At 48.3% G+C, this 18,668-nt stretch overlaps 11 protein-coding genes across 12 annotated transcripts; 7 read left to right on the forward strand and 4 right to left on the reverse strand.

Moving 5' to 3' along the window:
• Positions 1-228: 228 nt before the first annotated feature.
• Positions 229-1,130, forward strand: PPTG_07282 (hypothetical protein; the record flags this gene model as incomplete). The annotated part of the gene is made up of 2 exons (XM_008901448.1): positions 229-561; positions 645-1,130. The coding sequence occupies 2 exons, from the start codon at positions 229-231 to the stop codon at positions 1,128-1,130; spliced, it is 819 nt and encodes a 272-aa protein (XP_008899696.1).
• A 3,096-nt stretch (positions 1,131-4,226) lies between these two features.
• On the forward strand, positions 4,227-5,152 carry PPTG_07283 (hypothetical protein). Its single transcript, XM_008901449.1, has 2 exons — positions 4,227-4,426; positions 4,500-5,152. The coding sequence occupies exons 1-2, from the start codon at positions 4,297-4,299 to the stop codon at positions 4,979-4,981; spliced, it is 612 nt and encodes a 203-aa protein (XP_008899697.1). The 5' UTR covers positions 4,227-4,296; the 3' UTR covers positions 4,982-5,152.
• PPTG_07284 (hypothetical protein) lies at positions 4,441-5,776 on the reverse strand. The gene is made up of 2 exons (XM_008901450.1): positions 5,508-5,776; positions 4,441-5,430 (listed from the first exon to the last, which is right to left on the reverse strand). The coding sequence occupies exons 1-2, from the start codon at positions 5,685-5,687 to the stop codon at positions 5,380-5,382; spliced, it is 231 nt and encodes a 76-aa protein (XP_008899698.1). The 5' UTR covers positions 5,688-5,776; the 3' UTR covers positions 4,441-5,379.
• Positions 5,777-5,779: 3 nt separating this feature from the next.
• PPTG_07285 (hypothetical protein) lies at positions 5,780-7,071 on the forward strand. The gene is made up of 2 exons (XM_008901451.1): positions 5,780-6,060; positions 6,125-7,071. Exons 1-2 carry the CDS (start codon positions 5,919-5,921, stop codon positions 6,433-6,435), a joined length of 453 nt encoding a protein of 150 aa, XP_008899699.1. The 5' UTR covers positions 5,780-5,918; the 3' UTR covers positions 6,436-7,071.
• A 39-nt stretch (positions 7,072-7,110) lies between these two features.
• PPTG_07286 (hypothetical protein) lies at positions 7,111-9,849 on the forward strand (the record flags this gene model as incomplete). Its single annotated transcript, XM_008901452.1, has 2 exons — positions 7,111-7,595; positions 7,659-9,849. The coding sequence occupies 2 exons, from the start codon at positions 7,111-7,113 to the stop codon at positions 9,712-9,714; spliced, it is 2,541 nt and encodes an 846-aa protein (XP_008899700.1). The 3' UTR covers positions 9,715-9,849.
• Positions 9,821-10,426, reverse strand: PPTG_07287 (hypothetical protein). The gene is made up of 2 exons (XM_008901453.1): positions 10,356-10,426; positions 9,821-10,207 (listed from the first exon to the last, which is right to left on the reverse strand). The coding sequence occupies exons 1-2, from the start codon at positions 10,380-10,382 to the stop codon at positions 9,872-9,874; spliced, it is 363 nt and encodes a 120-aa protein (XP_008899701.1). The 5' UTR covers positions 10,383-10,426; the 3' UTR covers positions 9,821-9,871.
• A 244-nt stretch (positions 10,427-10,670) lies between these two features.
• Positions 10,671-11,437, forward strand: PPTG_07288. Of its 2 annotated transcripts, XM_008901454.1 has the most exons (3): positions 10,671-10,842; positions 10,904-11,165; positions 11,232-11,437. In XM_008901454.1, the coding sequence occupies exons 1-3, from the start codon at positions 10,824-10,826 to the stop codon at positions 11,251-11,253; spliced, it is 303 nt and encodes a 100-aa protein (XP_008899702.1). In that variant the 5' UTR covers positions 10,671-10,823; the 3' UTR covers positions 11,254-11,437. The 2 variants fall into 2 exon arrangements, with proteins under 2 accessions (XP_008899702.1, XP_008899703.1); XM_008901455.1 differs by having other exon boundaries at positions 10,904-11,437.
• A 627-nt stretch (positions 11,438-12,064) lies between these two features.
• On the forward strand, positions 12,065-12,980 carry PPTG_22071 (hypothetical protein; the record flags this gene model as incomplete). Its single annotated transcript, XM_008901678.1, has 2 exons — positions 12,065-12,760; positions 12,837-12,980. The coding sequence occupies 2 exons, from the start codon at positions 12,065-12,067 to the stop codon at positions 12,978-12,980; spliced, it is 840 nt and encodes a 279-aa protein (XP_008899926.1).
• Positions 12,981-13,369: 389 nt separating this feature from the next.
• On the forward strand, positions 13,370-13,620 carry PPTG_22072 (hypothetical protein; the record flags this gene model as incomplete). Its single annotated transcript, XM_008901679.1, has 2 exons — positions 13,370-13,460; positions 13,502-13,620. 2 exons carry the CDS (start codon positions 13,370-13,372, stop codon positions 13,618-13,620), a joined length of 210 nt encoding a protein of 69 aa, XP_008899927.1.
• An 806-nt stretch (positions 13,621-14,426) lies between these two features.
• Positions 14,427-15,778, reverse strand: PPTG_22073 (hypothetical protein). Its single transcript, XM_008901680.1, has 2 exons — positions 15,648-15,778; positions 14,427-15,594 (listed from the first exon to the last, which is right to left on the reverse strand). Exons 1-2 carry the CDS (start codon positions 15,733-15,735, stop codon positions 14,480-14,482), a joined length of 1,203 nt encoding a protein of 400 aa, XP_008899928.1. The 5' UTR covers positions 15,736-15,778; the 3' UTR covers positions 14,427-14,479.
• A 1,363-nt stretch (positions 15,779-17,141) lies between these two features.
• On the reverse strand, positions 17,142-18,520 carry PPTG_07289 (hypothetical protein; the record flags this gene model as incomplete). The annotated part of the gene is made up of 2 exons (XM_008901456.1): positions 17,142-18,223; positions 18,292-18,520. 2 exons carry the CDS (start codon positions 18,518-18,520, stop codon positions 17,142-17,144), a joined length of 1,311 nt encoding a protein of 436 aa, XP_008899704.1.
• Between the last annotated feature and the right edge of the window lie 148 nt (positions 18,521-18,668).

Consider the following 18,668-nt stretch of genomic DNA (forward strand, 5'->3'; position numbering starts at 1 on the left):
TGACAAAAGATACACACCCACAGGCATCGCCGGAAATGCTGTCAAGTTTTGATTTTTTTTCACACCACTATTAATAGAGCGATTTCCGTAGCCAATCTGAGGTGCCTAAACTTTTATTTTGAAGGCCTTTCTAAAAATAGAATTGAACGTGTCTACCCGCCGCCAAGACATGCACTCTGTTCCGCATCGCCCAAACGCGACGGCGAAGACGGCGTCGCGCTCATTCTCATGCTAGCACTCGCACATCAGGGTCAACAAGAGAAGGGTGAGCGACAATGGGGCCAGCACTACCTTAAAAGAGCAGATCTGCATCCTGATCTACGCTATGGCACGGCATGGGAGGCGATTTATGGCGCTGGAAACGATAGAGTTGTTATTACAACGACTGGATTCGACTTTAGCTGCTTCCACTACTTGTTATCGTGTTTCGAGCCCAGAAAGAGTGGAAAAATGCTGCTCTGGGATCACTATACTGCTGTTGACAGATTGATTCTTGAAGATGGTGCTCCACTCCCATACCAAGAAACGACGTCGACGCTTCTGGTGAATCCAGACCGGATCGTCGCTCCCTATCCGCTGCTGCAGCGCTCGGATTGGTGCTCCACTATCTCTGATCTACCATGCCCGAGTATTCCCTACAGCAGATATTCGCCGTGACGCCGTCGGTGTGCTCGCGGTATTTGGCGTTTTCGGTGCAAATGCTTTTGGAGGTGTTCAAGAGCATCCCGGAAGCTACGCCTGGGACTGACGATGACGATGTTTTTGCAGACTACGCTGGCATGATTTCGTTGCGTCACCCCTTGCTGACAAAGGGTTTTTGCTTCGTTGACGGCGTGAACATTCCTGTAGCAGAGTCTGAATTTGATGATATTCAGAACGCGTATTATAACGGCTGGGCCTGCAGTCACTACTGCTCGAACGTTCTGGCGTTTGCTACCGATGGTAACATTATTCGGGCAACTAGCATCTCCAGTCGGCTTCTTCACGTTCAGCAGGACGCTAAACTTTTTCTGCAGAGACGGAAGGTCTCGCTTTGCGCGATCAAACTCATTCGCGTAGTCCTCGTAGTGGTGCAACACAACCTCCCACTCGTTTGCTCCAGTTGGAAGAACTTCATCGATGATCTCTAACAGCCTTTCCACGTCCTCGGGGCTGTAGTTCTCGACACCGGGGACTCTTCCGCGTCGTGGCATCCCGAATGCTGCTGTCCTTGATGGAGGCTCGTTGGGCGCGGAATGCGGAATGAATCTGTCGAGGTTGAAGTGCAAGGCGGAATGAAAGTCATCTCATTTGAGAGATATCGCACCTAAGACAAAACGCCCCTTTTTGTGGGTAGGGCTAATATTGGATTTGAACCGGTTCAAACGGCTGCTGGAATCGCTCCAATAAAATGCTTCTTTTGTCGTGTGGAAATGTCAAAAGATATCATCTCACAGTTAGACAACTGTTTTTAGAATCTATTCATGGTAAAACAGAAATTGCAGTTAGTATAAACAAGAGAGACGAATTTTTGTCAATGAATGCTTTAATACTTAAGACAAGCTTCACGTTGTTTTTCCGGATCCTCACCCAACAGTCAAAACCACGGAGATCCATTCTTAGAGTCAACTATCCGGGCCGTTATGGTGTCGAAAAATTTGCCAACACTTTCAATAATTGTCCCTAAACACTCTGTCCCACCATATAATCGGGGGGGGGGGGGGGGGTTAAGGCAGTGTTTAACTTAACAGCTGTCAAATAAGACAACTGGACTTCTCTAAAGGTGAGCTACGCTGACTACGACATTTGAAAAGGTCTACAGTACAGTACGGTACTGTGCAATGTTGCGCTCAATTTAACCTCGTTCTAATGTGGACCACACTTTAGCGTGTTTATTGGTAAAAAAAAAAAAAAAGCTCATTATGTATCCTGTGCTTGGTCATAAATTTTGCTCGATGCAGGTGGCACGCAAATTAGCCAATAATACCTCGATACTGGGGCTTCTCTAAAGACGTCCCATAGCACGGTAAAGATTTAAGCTGCATATGAATGTGTTTGAAATTGTCTCTGGAACACGCTATATTTTTTTTGCTTGAGATCGATTATAATTGAAGATCTTGCGATGAAAAAAAAAACATAATACTACCCAAAATTGTCGATGAAAAATGAAAATTGTTGCTAACTGAAGTATTTGTTACAGGTAGCCAATTAAATCACACAATAGAGTAAAATGTCAGTTTTTTGCGGTATGACACTCCCTTAGATTTTTTTTTTTGAAAGATTTTGTGGTCCGAAAACCGAATTGTCGATCATAAGGTGGTAACTGTTTGTACGGATTTTCCAACTGTTTGTGAATTTTATTACAATTTAGTTGGTTTTCGTGCTGCTTAATAACCTACCACCAGGAAAAATCGATACTCCAACTTTATCAACGCACATGTTGGTCTTCTCAAGCCAAATGAGGATTTTCGAATAATAGACAAAAAAATCTGGATTCGATTAGGTTAAACGCCTCGCAAAGAATGTTCAAAACAAAATCTAAGAATATCTACATTTTGTCATTTTCCAGCTCCACGCCACTATTTTTTTATTATTATTATTTGGGGTGAAGGGTCGTATTCGGACATAACCTGGATTTAGGTCAGGCGTGCTATAAGCGATAAATCCACCGTTATCGAGCTATAGATTGGCAGATAAACCAAATGCAGCAGTCGGGGAAGCTCCTAGTGTTCTTCTCTGAGCTAGGAAACTCTCACGACGCTGACAACTCGTAATTCAATAAAGCACACACTACCATTCAAAGATATTTTTATAAATGCATTTAACGTGGTCATAGCGGCGTCGAAGATAGTCTACGGCAAGGGATTATGCACCTTTAATACTTGTAGATGCCTCAAATATGGAGCGTTGGTATAAATAAACAAAATCTCGTCAAATTAACGTTGGTCGGGTCATGAAACCGGGCGTTTGGCATGAATAAAATGGCAGAAACGGAACCCAGTATGGAAAAACTCTGCCAGTAATGGAAAACAAGTTCCCTCTCAATTTGCAATGCTTAGTGTTGTGCTGTGGAAGCCACTACGGAGTATTCCATACCGATGGCAATTCATTTTGTCGATGCCGGTATTCTGAGTCTAATATTGCGTTTGTCTCAACCGCTGCGACGTTTAGTAATATAATTATGAACTCTGTCGTGGGTCTCACGTAACTGCAGAATACTCCACTGTCCTGTTAGTCCATGTTACTCGACACTAACAGTTAGTTCAAAACAATACTTACATACTAGTATTGACAGTGTTCCATAGATCAGCAACTACCAACATGGATAAACCATACTGAAACCTCCTTGATGTACATTTTCCGACACCGATAAAAAGCCTAGCAAACGCTCTGTCATCCACTCATGAAAGGATCGTGAATAGTTCTACGGTCTCACGTTTCGTTGCAGCCGATTCCTATTCCGTCTGCTCTCTTGATCAATCGGAAGTCGAAGAGAAAGCGTTTCATCGGTGTAGGTTTGATGGAGGGCATCATGCTTGATTCTGAGCGAGACTCGTAGCGGTGACTCAGCAGAACTGAGCTGCTCTTGCACCAAGCTATCGCGCAAAACAATGAGCCATGCTTCGAGGAACTCGTACTGGTCCGTCATGTTAACTTGATTGCTGAACGCCGCTAACAATTAGAAGTGGTTCCCTGCATGCGCACAGTGGCGGTCCGGAAACGCCAAGCAACCATATCTATCAATCACGATCCAACGATAGACAGGTTAATGCCGAAGACATCAAACCGAGTACGTAAATTCCAGATTTCGTACGTGTATTAAAAAAACAGTATAAGTATGATGGCATGGATGTAATTAATGGTGATTTTAATAATACAAGATAGTACGTAGTAAAAGAGAAATTCCTCACTTGACCGTCTCACTTGGCATTCTTATCACTCACTCGTCAGCTATGTGGACCTTGAACTCATTTCAAGCTAAGATCGGCTTCATGATGCATCGACTAGTATCATGGGTGCTGTCGAAAGCGATAAACCGTCTATATCGAAAAGCTTACAGGATCCGACGAGAACATAGAGCTAGTCTTGTGAAGTATCAACAAATTATAAGACGAAAATTTAACCTCGATTTAGAGGTTTTACAATTGGACCCGCGGGCCGTCCCGCGGGAGTTTTCAATCGTAGAAATAACATCCAATCAAATGATAGCACCATGTGATTCGTTGAAAATCGGGCCAATTGAACGCCACCCATCGGTTGGCTGAAGAGCTCTTCGCCTTGCAAGTCAATTGCTCAATAGCTAGACAAGCAGCTACCATGTCGTTTCGGGGTGGACGTGGAGGCGCTCGTGGAGGACGCGGAGGACGTGGAGGTGGTCGAGGTGGTGGCCGTGGCGGCGGTCGTGGCGGCTTCCGCGAGCCTGAGGGACCTCCGGCTTTCGTTGTTGGTACGTTACATTCACGGACATAACTACCATGTGATATTCGACTGACATTTCATACTTTTCATTGCAACTACAGAACTGGGCTCCTTCATGCATGCGTGCGAGAATGAGATGGTGTACAAGAGCACGAACGACAAGGTGCCCTACTTCAACGCAGGTGCCTTCCTGGAGAACAAGACGCGCATCGGCAAGGTGGACGAGATCCTTGGCTCCATTAACGAGGTCATGTTCACGGTCAAGCCCGACACAGGCGTGTCTGCCGCGTCCTTCCATGCTGGAGACAAGGTCTACATTAGCCCCGATAAGCTGCTGCCGCTCAGCCGGTTCACGGAGAAGCCTGGCAAGAAGCCCACAGGTGGTGGCGGACGCGGTGGACGTGGCGGTGCCCGTGGTGGACGCGGCGGAGGTCGTGGTGGAGGCCGTGGCGGATTTGGTGGACGTGGAGGAGGACGCGGTGGATTCGGCGGACGTGGCGGAGGCCGTGGAGGAGGCTTTGGCGGACGTGGAGGCGGTCGCGGCGGAGGCAGGGGTGGCTTCAGCGGCCGTGGCCGCTATTAGACGTGGCGGCGGTATGCCCCGCAATTTTTTAAGCTACGAAATCTGTACTCCTGTTTATCGATCTCCATACTTTGAATTAGCAAAGACCATGGCTCTTAACTATCAATTAGGACTGAAACTGGACCTTCGCAGGGCTAACTAGGCCTCATTAGAATGCCTCGCAACCAGTTCAGCTTGATCAGAGCGGAGTAGAAGTGTGTGAGGTCGTGAAGGTGGCGAGATCTGACCAATAACGGGGTCTAACATTATTGGAGCTCCCTGTTTATCCTGCCATGACGCCACACTGGACCAACAGCCGTAGCAGGGAAGGCAACACTACCAGGAGGTCAAAACGAAATATACTACCGTCATAGCTTGCTCACTGTAGATTGAAGCCACATCTGCTGGAAGTTAGAAGCTTAAATCCGCTCGAGACACTCGAACTGCACGATGCTGTTGCCTCGAATCACCTGTCAGCACGCAAAACAGTGTCAGCTCTTCATTATAGCCACAACAAACATGCACGCCGAAGTATTTGCCGCCTTACCACCATGCCGATGCGGTTGGACTCAGTAGCCGAGACTTCCTCGATTGTCTCATCCAGCGTCACGTTCATGAACTGGTCGAAGCCGCGCAGCACGCCGGACACCTTGCGGTTGCCGTTGAGCTTGAGGCTCAGCCGCTTGTCCATGTATCGCTTGAGATCGGGGCCTGCCGTCTTCACCATGTTTGCTCGTCCACTTGATCTGTGCGCGACATCTGGCGAGCCACACGAAGCGTACACGACATTAGTGTGTCGCACTCGATTTCGTTAACATCTTGCTTTCAGTATGCTTCGTAAAACGTTCTGGAAGGTAAGAGTGAAGGTCCCACCGTAACCGATCTGCCGTACGCTCACTTCGTAAAACTCCAACAAGCCACGCAAGCAGCAAGAGCGAATACACCACATAGAGCCAAGATGAGCAAGTCGAGCGGATACTCACAGGGACAGGACTGGGAGTCGGCCGGATGGGGCAGCCGTGCGCCTCCTCGTGGTGCTGCCAAGCAGGAGGCGCTCAACAGTGCGCGTCGTGCCGGCAACGTGGTGACGGAGACTAAATGTATGTTTTGCTATTTTGTCCCCATTTACGGTATCAGATCTGATCCTGTCTTGTTTCTTCTCAGACGGTGCTGGTACCAACAAGGGCGCACACAGCGCTGCTAATGTCAACATGCGTAAGCTTGAGGAGGACACGGACAACTTTAAGCACGACGCTGTGGACCGCAGTCTGTCGCAGGCGCTGATGAAGGCTCGTATGGCCAAGAAGATGAACCAGAAGCAGCTGGGCACGCTCATTAACGAGAAGCCGCAGGTCATCGCAGACTACGAGTCAGGACGCGCCATTCCCAACGGTCAGATCATCTCTAAGCTGAACCGTGCACTGGGCGTGCAGCTTCCCCGTGGACCCAAGAAGAAAAAGGCCCCAGCCAACTAACTGTGTCACTCATTGTGGATGCAGTTGGTTGGCGAAAGTCTAGTTAGGCAGCGAGACATAGCGTCTGCGTCTCCAGCAGCTCAAACAGGTTGCCAGGGCGTCGTACTATATAGAATGATCAACAAACAACGGTTGAAGGCCCACTTGAGTCGATTTCCTTGTCCACCCTAGGCTTTCTGAAGTCGGAGAGGTGCTCTTGTAAGTAACTGCTGTAAATTACGGAGCTGAACACTTGTTCACCGTAATTTACTGTGTCGAACCATTTTTTGCCGATCGCAGCGTCGTCTTCGATGAAATGGGTACATCAACTTCAACATCATGTAACGGTTTCTTTAGTATGAAGGTTTAGTGATCCAGTGCCTTGCTCGAGCGCTTCTCGATCAGCACAGACTTGGTAGCTAAAACCAGTAAAGCCGTTTGCTGGTCATTGCTCCGCCGAGTTTCCAGCGCAATGTAAATATACCCAGCCAGTCATCAGCAGCTAGGATTAGCACAGTCTCATGCGTGTCTAGCAGTTGTACGCTACGATGGGAACGTGCTTTAATTACGGTCGCCCATACAACAGCAGCCACCACACAATAGAGCAGCTCCTCCGATTTAGAGACCTACCAACAGCGTCGCATCTGAAACGAGCCGCGCTCTTCAATTGTTCATTTCTCGTCAATCGAGTTGGGCATGGCGAGTAACAACCCCAGCATCAGCACGAGCAGCCCGTCTTCGTCGCGTCTAGCGTACAGAAGCGGACTCACTTCGCCTCCGAAGGCGCAGACTCTGGCGTACGACAGCGACGGACTCGAAAGCGATGATGACACTCTTCTAGCACTATCGTCACTCGCCAAGATGGAGACGAGCTGTGCGCCACGGCAGAATGAAGCCGAGATCTCACAGCAGGAGAAAGCCATCACCTCCTCCAACGCCATCTTTGACAGCTCCACAGACTGCATCGATGTTGTTCAACAGGCTATTGACGCAGTGGAGGGCGCTCTGGCTCGATGTCCCAAGTATGAACGTCGTGAAGCGCTTACTGAGCTGCTCATGCACGCTAAACTCGAGCAGGCAAAGAAAGCCACTGTCTATAGCTCGGATTGTCTCCAGCACGCCAACGTTTGGGCTGCTATGTTGATGCAGGTGCAGGAACTTGGTCGCAACTATCCCAAGGAGTATGAATACCCTACACAACAGAAGTAATCTATTGGTCTCACGATGCTTCGTGTCTTGCGTAGTCCACAGGTTCACCAGCTCGTGCATCTGGTGCAGCAATGCGTAACAAGAGGCGACAGTCACGAAGTTCCTGAACATGACGACCACAGTTACAGCCATCCATGTGACCAACAAGAACACGATGAAAACCCTAAAGAAGAGGAAACTCGACAGCAGGAGACCGTTAATGACACAGATTTAAACGGTAGACTGGGTGAAGCCGTCGTTGATGTCGACGTTAGCGAGGAAGAAGACAGTATCGGCTACAGGATCACGGAAGGTGTAGTGGAGATGTCCAACCAGGTCGAAGATGAACATGATGAAGCAGGTACCTCAAAGAAGGACAACGATACCAACACGCATCATAGTATCGAAGCAGAGATTGAAGACGTCGATAAAACGCTCAACCAGGAGATACAGAGTGCAACTTCTCCACCCACAGCTCGACTACGCGAGCTCCTTCCGATCTTGACGGGCAACGTGGTCCTCAAGGGTGTCCAGGTCCCCCAGCTCCCACGTGGACACAGCAGCAGCGACTCTGACAACGGCAGCTCGTCTACCAGCAAGTCATCGTCGAAAAGTGTAGGAAAGAGCTCGCGTCTCAAATTCCAGTTCCCTGAAAAGGAATTACTTCAGCTTTTGGAGGACGAAGAAGTTGAACCTCCAGCTCCCAGTCCAGGTTTACTCCGACGTTACAGTCAAAACCCAAAGATCACCTGCACGGTACCACTACGACGTAAGTCGTTCTCTATGAAGCGGAGCCCTTTCAAAAGCACTGCTTTTGTTGGATTCGCTCCGCTGATCTCAAGTGCAAGCATTGCTGCAGCTGACTTGAGTAGATCGTCACTAGCGTCGCCGGGTTCTACCAAGCCAAGCAAACATCGTTCGAGTATTACTGCGTCTGATGTTGGTAGAACGTCGTTAACTTCACCACGTTCTACCAAAACAAGCAAACACTCAGCAGCACGTCGTAAGTCCATGAGCGCATACCACGTTGCTGCTGTTAGTACGGCATCAAGTCGTCGCAACAGTAGGAGTTTTTCGGCTACAAAACAGCAGATTCTCGCCTTCAACAGCAAGCGAAAGTCGATTAGCTTTCCCACTAAACCTTCGACGTCATCACCGACATCCTCCTCCCCATCATCGCCACCTTCTTCTGTGCCTTCAACTCAGACTCAAATGGTGTTACGTGTCCGCGAACGCTCGAGTGACGGCGTCCCAGAGCTCGTGATCGCCAAGAAGCCTGTGCGCTTTGTCGTCTGGCACTGGAACGATCGTTGTATTCGCGTCCCGTTCATGAGTGCTGCTAACTTTATGGAACTCGGACCAGCACAACACGGTATCATGTTACGACAACTACGTTACGTCAAGTCAATGATGCACGAGCTTCCGTGGGCCAAAGCACACTTACGTTCTCTATTGTCAAAGTACACTGCGAAAGAAGTGACTAAAGAAGAATTGTACCCCCAACTGAACGCCTTGGGGCTGCAAGTACAACGCGAGATCAACTCTCGCGCTAAGCAACATCGACTATTAACAGCACGCAAGCAACGTCTAACTGTTACGTTGACACTAGCCACCAGTGTGGTGAATGATACGCTCGTGACAAAGTTCGGACGACGTGGTCGGCCTCACGCCTCGCGTTTACTGTACGACCCGACTACGCCACTTCAACTACGTTGGAGACGTAAACACGGCGAGCGCAGCGTCGAGTCCTTAGCAGTGGACGAGATTGAGGTCATTGAAGCGCCAGACAACTCGAGATTGAGCGGAAGTGCGGGGTCTTTCGGTCGTGGCAACAAGAAGGCTGCTGCGGCTGTTGCAGTAGACCCGGAGTCGTGTTTGTCGCTCGTGACGCCGACGCGGTCACTGGATCTACAGGTAGCAAGTGCGCTACATCGAGAGTGGCTGGCTAACGCCGTACGGGACATCGTGGCGTTCGCTAAGCAGTACAAAGCTGCCAAGGCGAACAGTGCGAACTTAGGCGATGACAGTTCCAAAGACTCGATCCCCACCTCTAATTCTCTTACAAGACGATCGCGACAGTCTCCGTCCATTCGGAACGCTCTGCTGTATTAACATAAGCAGCTCACCGTCGTAGCAGGGGTATTCCAGCTCTGGTAACAATGAAAACACTAAAACCCATTTTTTTTAGTGCTTATCATTACAATAGCAACTTTAAAAATTACTGAAAAATGGTGTGTATTGACCAGAATAACACTAGTCGACCTCATTTTTATGCTTTCTTCTTGTACTGCGGCTTGCTCTTCTTGGTGAGGATCCACACGTAGAAGATGGACATGCCGGCACTGTAGGCGGCTACGAAGCCTGCCGGGAAGAACGCGTTGGTCTTGTTGTAACGGTTGGCCATGACGACTGTGAGCGGTGCCGACACGGCCAGTGAGATGGCAGGCCACAGCTTGGATGTCACGGGGCTCTGCGTGTACTCGTTGTAGCTGCAGTAGCCCACGAAGCTCAGGAAGGCGCCTGACAAGCCACCGGCAGCAAGTGACATGGTGCTTCCAGTGCTGACGAAGCCGATAAGGCCGCCCAGACCCAGTAGCATACCATACTGTAAGAAGACACCACCGGAATGCGAATTTAAGACGATAGCGTCAGTTTTAGAACGAGTTTGGAGATCCGAGTTGCATGTATGCGTAGAGAAGACAAGGACAATGAGAATGAGGTAGGTGGGTGCGCCGGAGAGCACGGGAACGTACCGGAATCGTGAGGCAGAAGTCGTACATGGCTGGCAACTTGAGCTCTACGTGGTCTTCTTCGTAATGCGGTTACGTATTGACAATAGCCGCTCATGGATTGGATGAAAAAGTCACAGACTTCAACTGTCTCCTATTGGATAAAATTTAAGCATTATTTGTGTTCCGATAAAACAGTCGTATCTTTGTCGAGCTCTCCCACACGCCCAAGTGAATTGTACCCTGAATTGACATGCTAACCTACTTATTTCCGGACATTCAATATCTACCAACCAACATCCGATTTCCTTACAATATCTACCAATCATGACTTCGAAACAGAAACGTCGCACAAAGGTCTCCTATTCCGTTTTACTCAGATCCATTTCGAACAGCTCCGCAGCCTCATTGCAGCTTCCCGACGTCCTTGCACTCGACTCCGGGCCCCTCCTTCTTCTTCACCTCTATAATAACCACCACAACCCGGTCACCATGGCCAATAAAATCTTCTGTACGTCTTCACCGTGAATAATACAATTGTTGCTCATACTAATCTTAATTGTCATTCACAGGTGCGTTGACATGCTCGCTGCTCTCTCTATGTGGCTTCCTATTCCTGCTATCGGTGGGTATCTTGGTGAAGGTACAACCCCAGTACATGAAGATCAGCAAGAGCGTTGAAAGCCCCGCGCCAATCTTCGAATCTGCCGCGCTGTATGGGGCCCTCTTCCTGGCATCTTGGGTAATCTACTACAAGGAGACAAAGAAGAGCGAGATCGAGAGCTACGACCTCAGTGGGTCCACATCTGAAGAGCGACAGAGTCTGCTTGACAAGTAAGTGCTGGGTGTTTGTTAAGGTGGAATTGGTGGAAATCTGACTGCTTGGTATTGCTGTTGCAGACCGATGGTGAGCTACAGTTGAGGATTGGGAAGTCTTTTAGTTTTTTGGCTGGTGTTTCATTAGCCAGAGCTACTACGCAAAAGCGTCGAAATGTTGTTAATGTGAATACATTGCGATTTCTCTTGTTGCTGAATAGGCAAAAATAATATTTTTTTATTAGATTACTTATAAAACAACAGAAAGCTATTTTTACGCATAAAACGATTTCTTTTACTAAGAAAGGTTACTGTTTATATGATCATCACTCTGGGGTATGTGTCAATACCTTTCTAGTATGGCCAGGAGGGAAATCTCACTTTTTTTTCCTCCAGAAAAGAGCCGCACCATGAGCAAATGGGAGTTCCTGGAGCCTTGGCTTGCAACTGTGCGTGCGACTATGATAAGACGATTTACCTTAACTCGGCCAGTTTTTCGGGTTTCATTTACGAGGACAAGATGAAGAAGCCACGAGGGTATCGGATTTATAATCTAATTGTCCTTCCACTGAAATGCTCTATGACTTTGGAGGATCGCGAACAGCAACGACAACTCCGAGAAGCTATTGAACTTTTTAACTATTCTGTTCATTGTGGTCAGCGATGCATTCGTGAAAATTGTGCGTGAACTAAACGATGAAATCACGACAATTTATATGTTTGAAACGAAGGAATGCACATACCAACTTCTGTGGGAACTTCAGGTGGTGGGGACACTGCACCCTGGCGCCTAGACTCACAGTCAAGTCTCATGGAGTGCTTTATTGGGGCTACCTAACGACACATCGACACTCTCCACTCCATTTGGGCGAGCCAAGAAAAAGTTAGAATCGATAAGTCTGGAAAGGGCCGAGCGGATGTACGTGTTTAGCATAGATTGGGCGATTAATACTCCTCATGCTGTGGTTTATGGAGACCTCGAGCCCCCAGAAGCTGACAAAAAGTGCAAAACCCAGTTGCGAAAGCTTCTTGATGCTGGAGTCTCATACATCGTTCAAAAGATTTTCGTTCAAGGCAAAGCGGCTTTTATTGAAACAGCGTCAGGGCCTGCCTCTGGATTTGACTTTATCGATTCGTCTTTGGAGCAACTGGCAGGAACAGTGGCTATCTCGATGTGTGATCTTGCTGAACCAGAAACTATGGGACTTTTTGTAACTGTGACAAAAACAGCCAAGACACAGTTTCAGCTAAGTCTGGACTTGTGGGAGATGACTGGCCAATATGTGCAGCATGCTGGCTCCATGCTAAGTTTAATGCTGAGCGGTAGCGCTAGTAGCCTCCTAGAAGTATTCCGATGTGCACAAAGTGTTCCGCTCGCCGTAATTTGCTGGAACATATCTTCCTACATGGTCGAACCAGTGTGCTCTGCAATTGCAAACATCAAGTCGGCACTTAACGTGACTCTAGATTTAAATGATCTAGTTAGCGAGCCAATATCCGATTGGGGTTGGCTTGTGTACGCGGTGTGTTGTGGGTCCACACACAGCAATGAATGGAACTTGCGGGTTTCCAGCGCTTCCATGACACAAAGAGATTTGGATGTGATTGACCATGTGCGAAAATTTAAATTTCCCGAACCTGCGATCGGATCAGATATGTTTGAGTATGGAATTGTTGATATGCAAGAAGGGACATCGTTTCTTCACAGTAGTGAAGACATTGTCCTCGTGGCTACTACAGCATGCCACTGCCGAGCAGCTCGCTATACCTGTACTGGCACCACGACAAACATGGCGCGTATCGTCGTCCCAGGGCACGGTTTATGCACAGTGAAGATTGGTGACGGAGCTGTGTTTATTCGTGACAATCCAACACAAAAATTGTTTCAAGAATGCCAGTCACAGTACCTCCGTGAGCTCATAATTTACAATTTAACGGTGGAGAATAATTCGCTCGTGTACGGCCTTTTGTCAGATCGGGAAAGGCTTGCAAGTACTACACATTACGAAGCTATTCATAGCGCCACGCTTTTCGAAGAGTCGAAGAGGGTCTAGATCTGAGTGTTTTGGCCCCAAACTGGAGGATCTTGGTCTCTATGATTTTGATGTGTCTGTGTCCGAGTACAACGAGCATTACGCCGCTGGCTAGTGAAGAAAATGAATCTTTCTGAGACCTTACGGTACCCTTCACTTACCCAGTGTTTGAGAGATCACACATTTCGTATGGCGACCAATCTCTCCCAGCTTTGCCTCACGTCATGGTATGGCTCCATGTTCAGTGAAGATGAGATTAGAGAAATCAAAGATCATGACGGTGAGTTCTTGCTTCTCACGAAAGAGAAACTTCCTATCCAGATGAAAGTAGCCCTGCTAAGCGTTGTGGCTGGATTTCGGGATGGCAGCCTGACACGCATGGCTTGCAGAGGGACGAATCGGGTCCGAAGGCCGTGCTTGAGAGGGACTGCGGACGATGAGGTAAAATGGAGAATGAATTAAGACTGCCGTGCTCTAGCCTACTTCATCTAGCTCTAGCTCTGACAATCTGTGGTTCGTACTTGTGCAATCAGTTGTCCTCTGGCCTTCCACCCGAAATTTGCGGTGCTACCACCCGTGTCTCGCCCGTTTCGCTCTATCGATGCTTACATAGTGAATATAGTATTTTGCTTCTCCGCGACCCCAGTTAGGCGGCTTGCTACATGCGGTGGGTGGAACATTTGAATGAAACAGTTCAGCCAGCGATCAAGGCCGAATCGCAGACAGCAACCGAAGTTCACACTCATGCTTACTGTACGTGTAACAAGTCGCACCGAAGAGCACTCATGCCTAAGTGACGGAATGAGCAATAGACGTCTGCAACGCTGCATAGTCTCCGCTGCAACCTAACCGACTTGCAAGTTCCCGATATATGTAGAGCTCGCGTAAGCATGGGCCAACGGATTGAGTGAGTCGCTCACTGAGCAGTTCGCTCAGTGAGCGACTCACTCAATCCGTTGGCCCATGCTTTGCCTCATGCTTCAGTCTTGCGTGAATGATGTGCTTGCAATTCAGTCGAATTACTGGTTTTGTTCTAACACACCCGACTAATCGGTCGTCCAAGACACACTCCTGATCTCGTCTGAAAAAAGTTAAGGTAAAACTCATCAGCAAGACAGGAGCAGTAACGATGTTTCAAACTTCAACTGTACCGCGCTCGATTCCTCTGTCGAGGCCTCTTCGCGAGATGGGATCTTTCAGCTTCTAGACGTAAAACGAGATTGATTGAAATGGATATTAATACTGAATATGAACTGGAACACTTACATGGATGACTACCATGGCTACGATCCTTGGTAACTACTTCGAAGTACCAGCTTGATCCATCACAACAGACGATTCGGAAAGTAACCGCATCTTCAGTTGCGCTATTATAATACGTAATTCTGCAGCATCACGAAGTGAATTCTCCAGTGCGGTCTGTGAAGCTCGTGCTACTTCTTTCTCAACTTCACACCGATTTTTCCATTCTGCAGTTGTGGAATCGTGGCCGTCACAGGTCTTCTTCCCGTCCACAATTGCAAGGAATCGGGTAGCGTCCTGCTTTTTGTCTTGATCTCTGGCAAGCCCGTCCAGGGTACATGGTTCCATTCTCTCATTTAGGGCTGCGCGATCGTCGAGGCGATGGCGTTCTTTGTCTTGAGCACGGGCTTTCTCGTCCAACGTAACTTGTTTGTAGTTCAGCGGTTCCAGTAGCGACGCTAGACCATATCCTGTGGTCCTAATCTTCTCTTCTTGCTGTAATTTAAAGGCTGGGGGGGGGGGGGGGGGGGGGGGGGGGGGGTCACGTGCGAGACATCCAGTTTCCTGCGGGTTCCGTTCATTTGACTGTGATTGTTGTGGCGCAGTGTTGTGACTATCACGGTGAACGTCACACTGGTGTTGTTCTTGGGCAACCGCTATATCTTTGCGTAATTCTTCCACAAGATTTTCAGATGTTGCAAGATGCGCTAATAACGTTTCCACCTTCTGATTCATCTTTGCAATCTCTCGCTGATGAAGAAGTTGCACCTTAGCCAATGTCCCTTGTAAAGATAGTCTTGAATTGTGTCGGTCCTTGGTTTCAATGCCTCGTTGTTCAACTAGGGCTTCCTTCATTTCAGCGATGATGGCGGGTTCCATGGCGGCTAGCACGTCCGAGTTGCCAGCAAACGTAGGGAAGTGGCAGCTGTTCGACAAACGAACATAATCTACATGTGTATCATGATTCTTAGCCGCCACGTAAGTTTTAGCGAATATCACTTTCTGGTTGTCAGCAAGATGAAATGGCTCCGACTTTAGGCGTCTTCCGTTCTGCCGGCGGCCTTGTCTGTCACGGACTAATTTGTTTTGTAGTGCAACACACGCATCTTTTACTTCTTTTGTGGTTAGTACCGTTCCGGGATCCGGCAGACGAGTAGCTACGTGTGATTTCCCTGTATTAAACGCGTTAGCAAGTGTATTGCCAGTACAGTGTTTTCTGAGTTACCGAGTGTGGTATGATGCTTCTTGTTGGAGCTTGGTTTCGTAGGAGCATTCGCTGTGGGAGCGCGAATCTTCCTCTTGCATCCTGCCATTTCTTCCAGTCGTGCTTCAAACTAGAAACTAAAATGAATAAATAGTGAACAATAATAATGAATGGTTTCATCATATTTGAAAGGTTTCGATAAAACAGTGTAATACACGGCTATCATACGCTGAGCGTATGATCCGAGGGTACTCCTTTCTTCTGGTTTCCATTCTTCATAATGCATTGTGTCTGAAATGGGGTTGCTTGACAGCGGTAGCGAGGGAACCGTGAGAGATTTAGCAAGTGGCAACGCTTCCAGATGCTCGACAGCAATCGGTTGACGATGTGTCGGGCTTGGTGATGCTTCAAATGAAGTTAGGTGTCAATTCTGTCTGGGAGCGCATGTATCTAAAGCAGCAGGTCGCGTGCTGTGCCAAGTGGCGTTAGCAGCCTTCCGACGAGCGGCGAGGTGTCAATGTTTAGCGGTGGTGACAGTGTGTCGAGCGGCACTAGAGGGGTGATGCCAACGACGATGTGTCGGATGTATTTGGCAACGTGGTTGACAGTGCCCCAGACACTGTGCGTGTACTGGCCGTACATATTGGACAACTGAGCGTTGTGGGTGGTTCCTGCGATGACACTGGTTCCGGAAGCGACGTGCCGTGGGTGGAGGTGGAAGGTCGACAGGGATCTGTGGATGTTGACCAGCGGAATGTCCTAATCAAACCGATCTGGTGGTTCTGTCACTGAATCTACGGGATAGGCTAGAGAGGTTGGTGGGGAATTGATAACAACACCACCTAAATGGCTATCAACACCACTTGTGGTACAGTGTACAAAATATTCGGTACAAACACGAATTTACAGCAAAACAAATGGCCACCACAAGTGGTCTTGATAGCCATTTAGGTGGTGTTGTTGTTAACTCCCGCTTGGTGGAGGTTTGCCAGCAGTGGTGCAGCTGGTAGTTGTGTTTGTGTCCGTAGATGTTCTTGTGGTAGCCTGCATCGTTTGGAAAGCGGCAAAAGAGATGTCTACCGGGACGTGGAGCTGGTCGGCGACAGTATGAATAGCGTGGCGGCTTGCACTCATGGGTATAATGATGATATAACGATCATGGCGGCAATGCTCCAGAGGATCATGTTGCGGTTGCCGAAGCGCGGCCAGATGTTAATGAAATCGACGTTGAACATACGAACACTGGAGTCTGAGATATCAGCGGCCGAGAAAATGATACCGGAATAGTAGAATATGGTGAGTACACAAGAGAGCTGCGACGTTCAGGACAACAAGAGCGCACTGAGTAACTGTAAATGGTACTTAAGTGACCAGAGCGACTCGACTGGTTTTGGGGAGTATCTTGCTTCAACCACGCAGAGCTGTTTATTGGGATCTAGTTAGGCAAGCGGGAAGTTAAATTGTATTTTGGTAAAGTTGGTAGGTTACCATTGAAGTGCATGCACGATAAGTTTTTTATGTGTGCTGTCGAGCCTTCCAAAAACTATTAAATCGTACCAGTTCTGACAGCGGGGCATACAGCGGCAGGCGAACTATCTCAATAAGTCGGTTCATCTTGGTCACCGTGGCTTCATTTGGCCGGAAGTTATCCAGATATTGCCTCGTTACAATATCGGTAAGTGTGAGTCCAGCCAACCTTGTTGCTCGCGACAAGGCTACGTAGAACGTTTGCTTTGGGATACCTTTTCGACGGTCGAGCGGAGTGACAACGACTCCATCGTGGCAGGTTTGGCCTTGTAGTTTTTCAGTAGTGCAAGCGAAAGCAGGAACGACGGTAAACTGGTCCACAGTGACACTTGTCTGAGCCAGATTTGGGAATCGCTTCAATTGAAGTGACACGTGTAGCCGTGGTAATCCGATCACACCCTCTGGAAAACCTGTAATGAGCGTGCTTTCGTTCCCATGAACTTTAATCAGCAGTAGCTCGGGGAGCTGGCCCAAGCGGTGAATAATGACACCATTTACGGTGTAACTTGTAGAGTCTATGCTTCCGGGCGACGGGAACATCCCAACAATATTGCCAATTACACCGTTCGCGATGATATCAGCGTCAACTAGGCTAGGATGCTTACGTGTTATCATTACTGGCATGCCAATGTAAAATAATAACTTCATCGGAACCCGGTCCGTCACGTCGTTAGTCGCATTGGCAATGTTTTCTACAATCACCTTAGACCTTGCTGATGGCTGCGCCATGCACTCAAACACAGTAGCTCCATATACTCCCGCGATCTTAAATATCATGAAGTGGTTTATTGCACAGCGCATTCGGTTTGTACAAACAACAACAGGCCGGTAGAACGCACTGCTATTCCATGTCGGGGGTACTTCCACGTGTTCGTTGACGCGGCAGTTCAATTTTTCCAACTGCGAGTCCGATATCCTACCCCACCTTAGGTTGTCGAGAATTTCTGCATAAACTGGATCTAGTCGTGCTCGCATATTCTTCACCAAGAACACCACGAAGTTAATGGCAGAATATATAGCGTAGCCAGCGTGGCGCAACCGATTTGCTGTGTCGTGAGGAGCTTCAAAGCCTACAAACATACCACTCAAGTTAGATAGATATTTATCAAGCACATTCACCGCTGCATGATTATCTCACATGGATGACCTCCTACAGGAGGTAACTGAAGTAAATCACCGATGAAAAGCACATGTCTGCCGCCCATGAACTTTTGGGGTGTTCTCGACATCGATCTGGACACGCTATCGGTACCGCCTAACAGTGTCTGGTGCGTGATTGAAATTTCATCTATGACGACCAGCACGACGAGCCCAAAACGAGTCTTCATTTCAGTCGAAGGAACTGAACGTGGTTCGGCTCCATGCATTTGGAGGTTTCTGGCACTGTGCATTGTTTTTCCGTGTATATTAATTGCAGCAGCGCCTGTGAAAGCCAAGGTTTCGACACTACCATCTCGACCCCATCGTTTTGCAAAAGTAAGCAGAGCATCGACAACTGTCGACTTCCCTGTCCCC

This window comes from Phytophthora parasitica (assembly GCF_000247585.1).
Source record: "Phytophthora parasitica INRA-310 unplaced genomic scaffold supercont2.11, whole genome shotgun sequence".
Lineage (NCBI taxonomy): Eukaryota > Oomycota > Peronosporomycetes > Peronosporales > Peronosporaceae > Phytophthora > Phytophthora nicotianae.

Bases quoted from the DNA above. Each gene is read 5' to 3' on its own strand.
- PPTG_07283 (XM_008901449.1), top strand. From the start codon at position 4,297: ATGTCGTTTCGGGGTGGACGTGGAGGCGCTCGTGGAGGACGCGGAGGA. The intron at 4,427-4,499 runs GTACGTTACATT...TTGCAACTACAG, and splicing joins ACCTCCGGCTTTCGTTGTTG to AACTGGGCTCCTTCATGCAT.
- PPTG_07284 (XM_008901450.1), bottom strand. From the start codon at position 5,687: ATGGTGAAGACGGCAGGCCCCGATCTCAAGCGATACATGGACAAGCGG. The intron at 5,431-5,507 runs GTAAGGCGGCAA...GCGTGCTGACAG, and splicing joins CCAACCGCATCGGCATGGTG to GTGATTCGAGGCAACAGCAT.
- PPTG_07285 (XM_008901451.1), top strand. From the start codon at position 5,919: ATGAGCAAGTCGAGCGGATACTCACAGGGACAGGACTGGGAGTCGGCC. The intron at 6,061-6,124 runs GTATGTTTTGCT...GTTTCTTCTCAG, and splicing joins CGTGGTGACGGAGACTAAAT to ACGGTGCTGGTACCAACAAG.
- PPTG_07287 (XM_008901453.1), bottom strand. From the start codon at position 10,382: ATGTACGACTTCTGCCTCACGATTCCG. The intron at 10,208-10,355 runs GTACGTTCCCGT...GTCTTCTTACAG, and splicing joins ACTTCTGCCTCACGATTCCG to TATGGTATGCTACTGGGTCT.
- PPTG_07288 (XM_008901454.1), top strand. The intron at 11,166-11,231 runs GTAAGTGCTGGG...TTGCTGTTGCAG, and splicing joins CGACAGAGTCTGCTTGACAA to ACCGATGGTGAGCTACAGTT.
- PPTG_22073 (XM_008901680.1), bottom strand. From the start codon at position 15,735: ATGGCAGGATGCAAGAGGAAGATTCGCGCTCCCACAGCGAATGCTCCT. The intron at 15,595-15,647 runs GTAACTCAGAAA...CGTTTAATACAG, and splicing joins GAAGCATCATACCACACTCG to GGAAATCACACGTAGCTACT.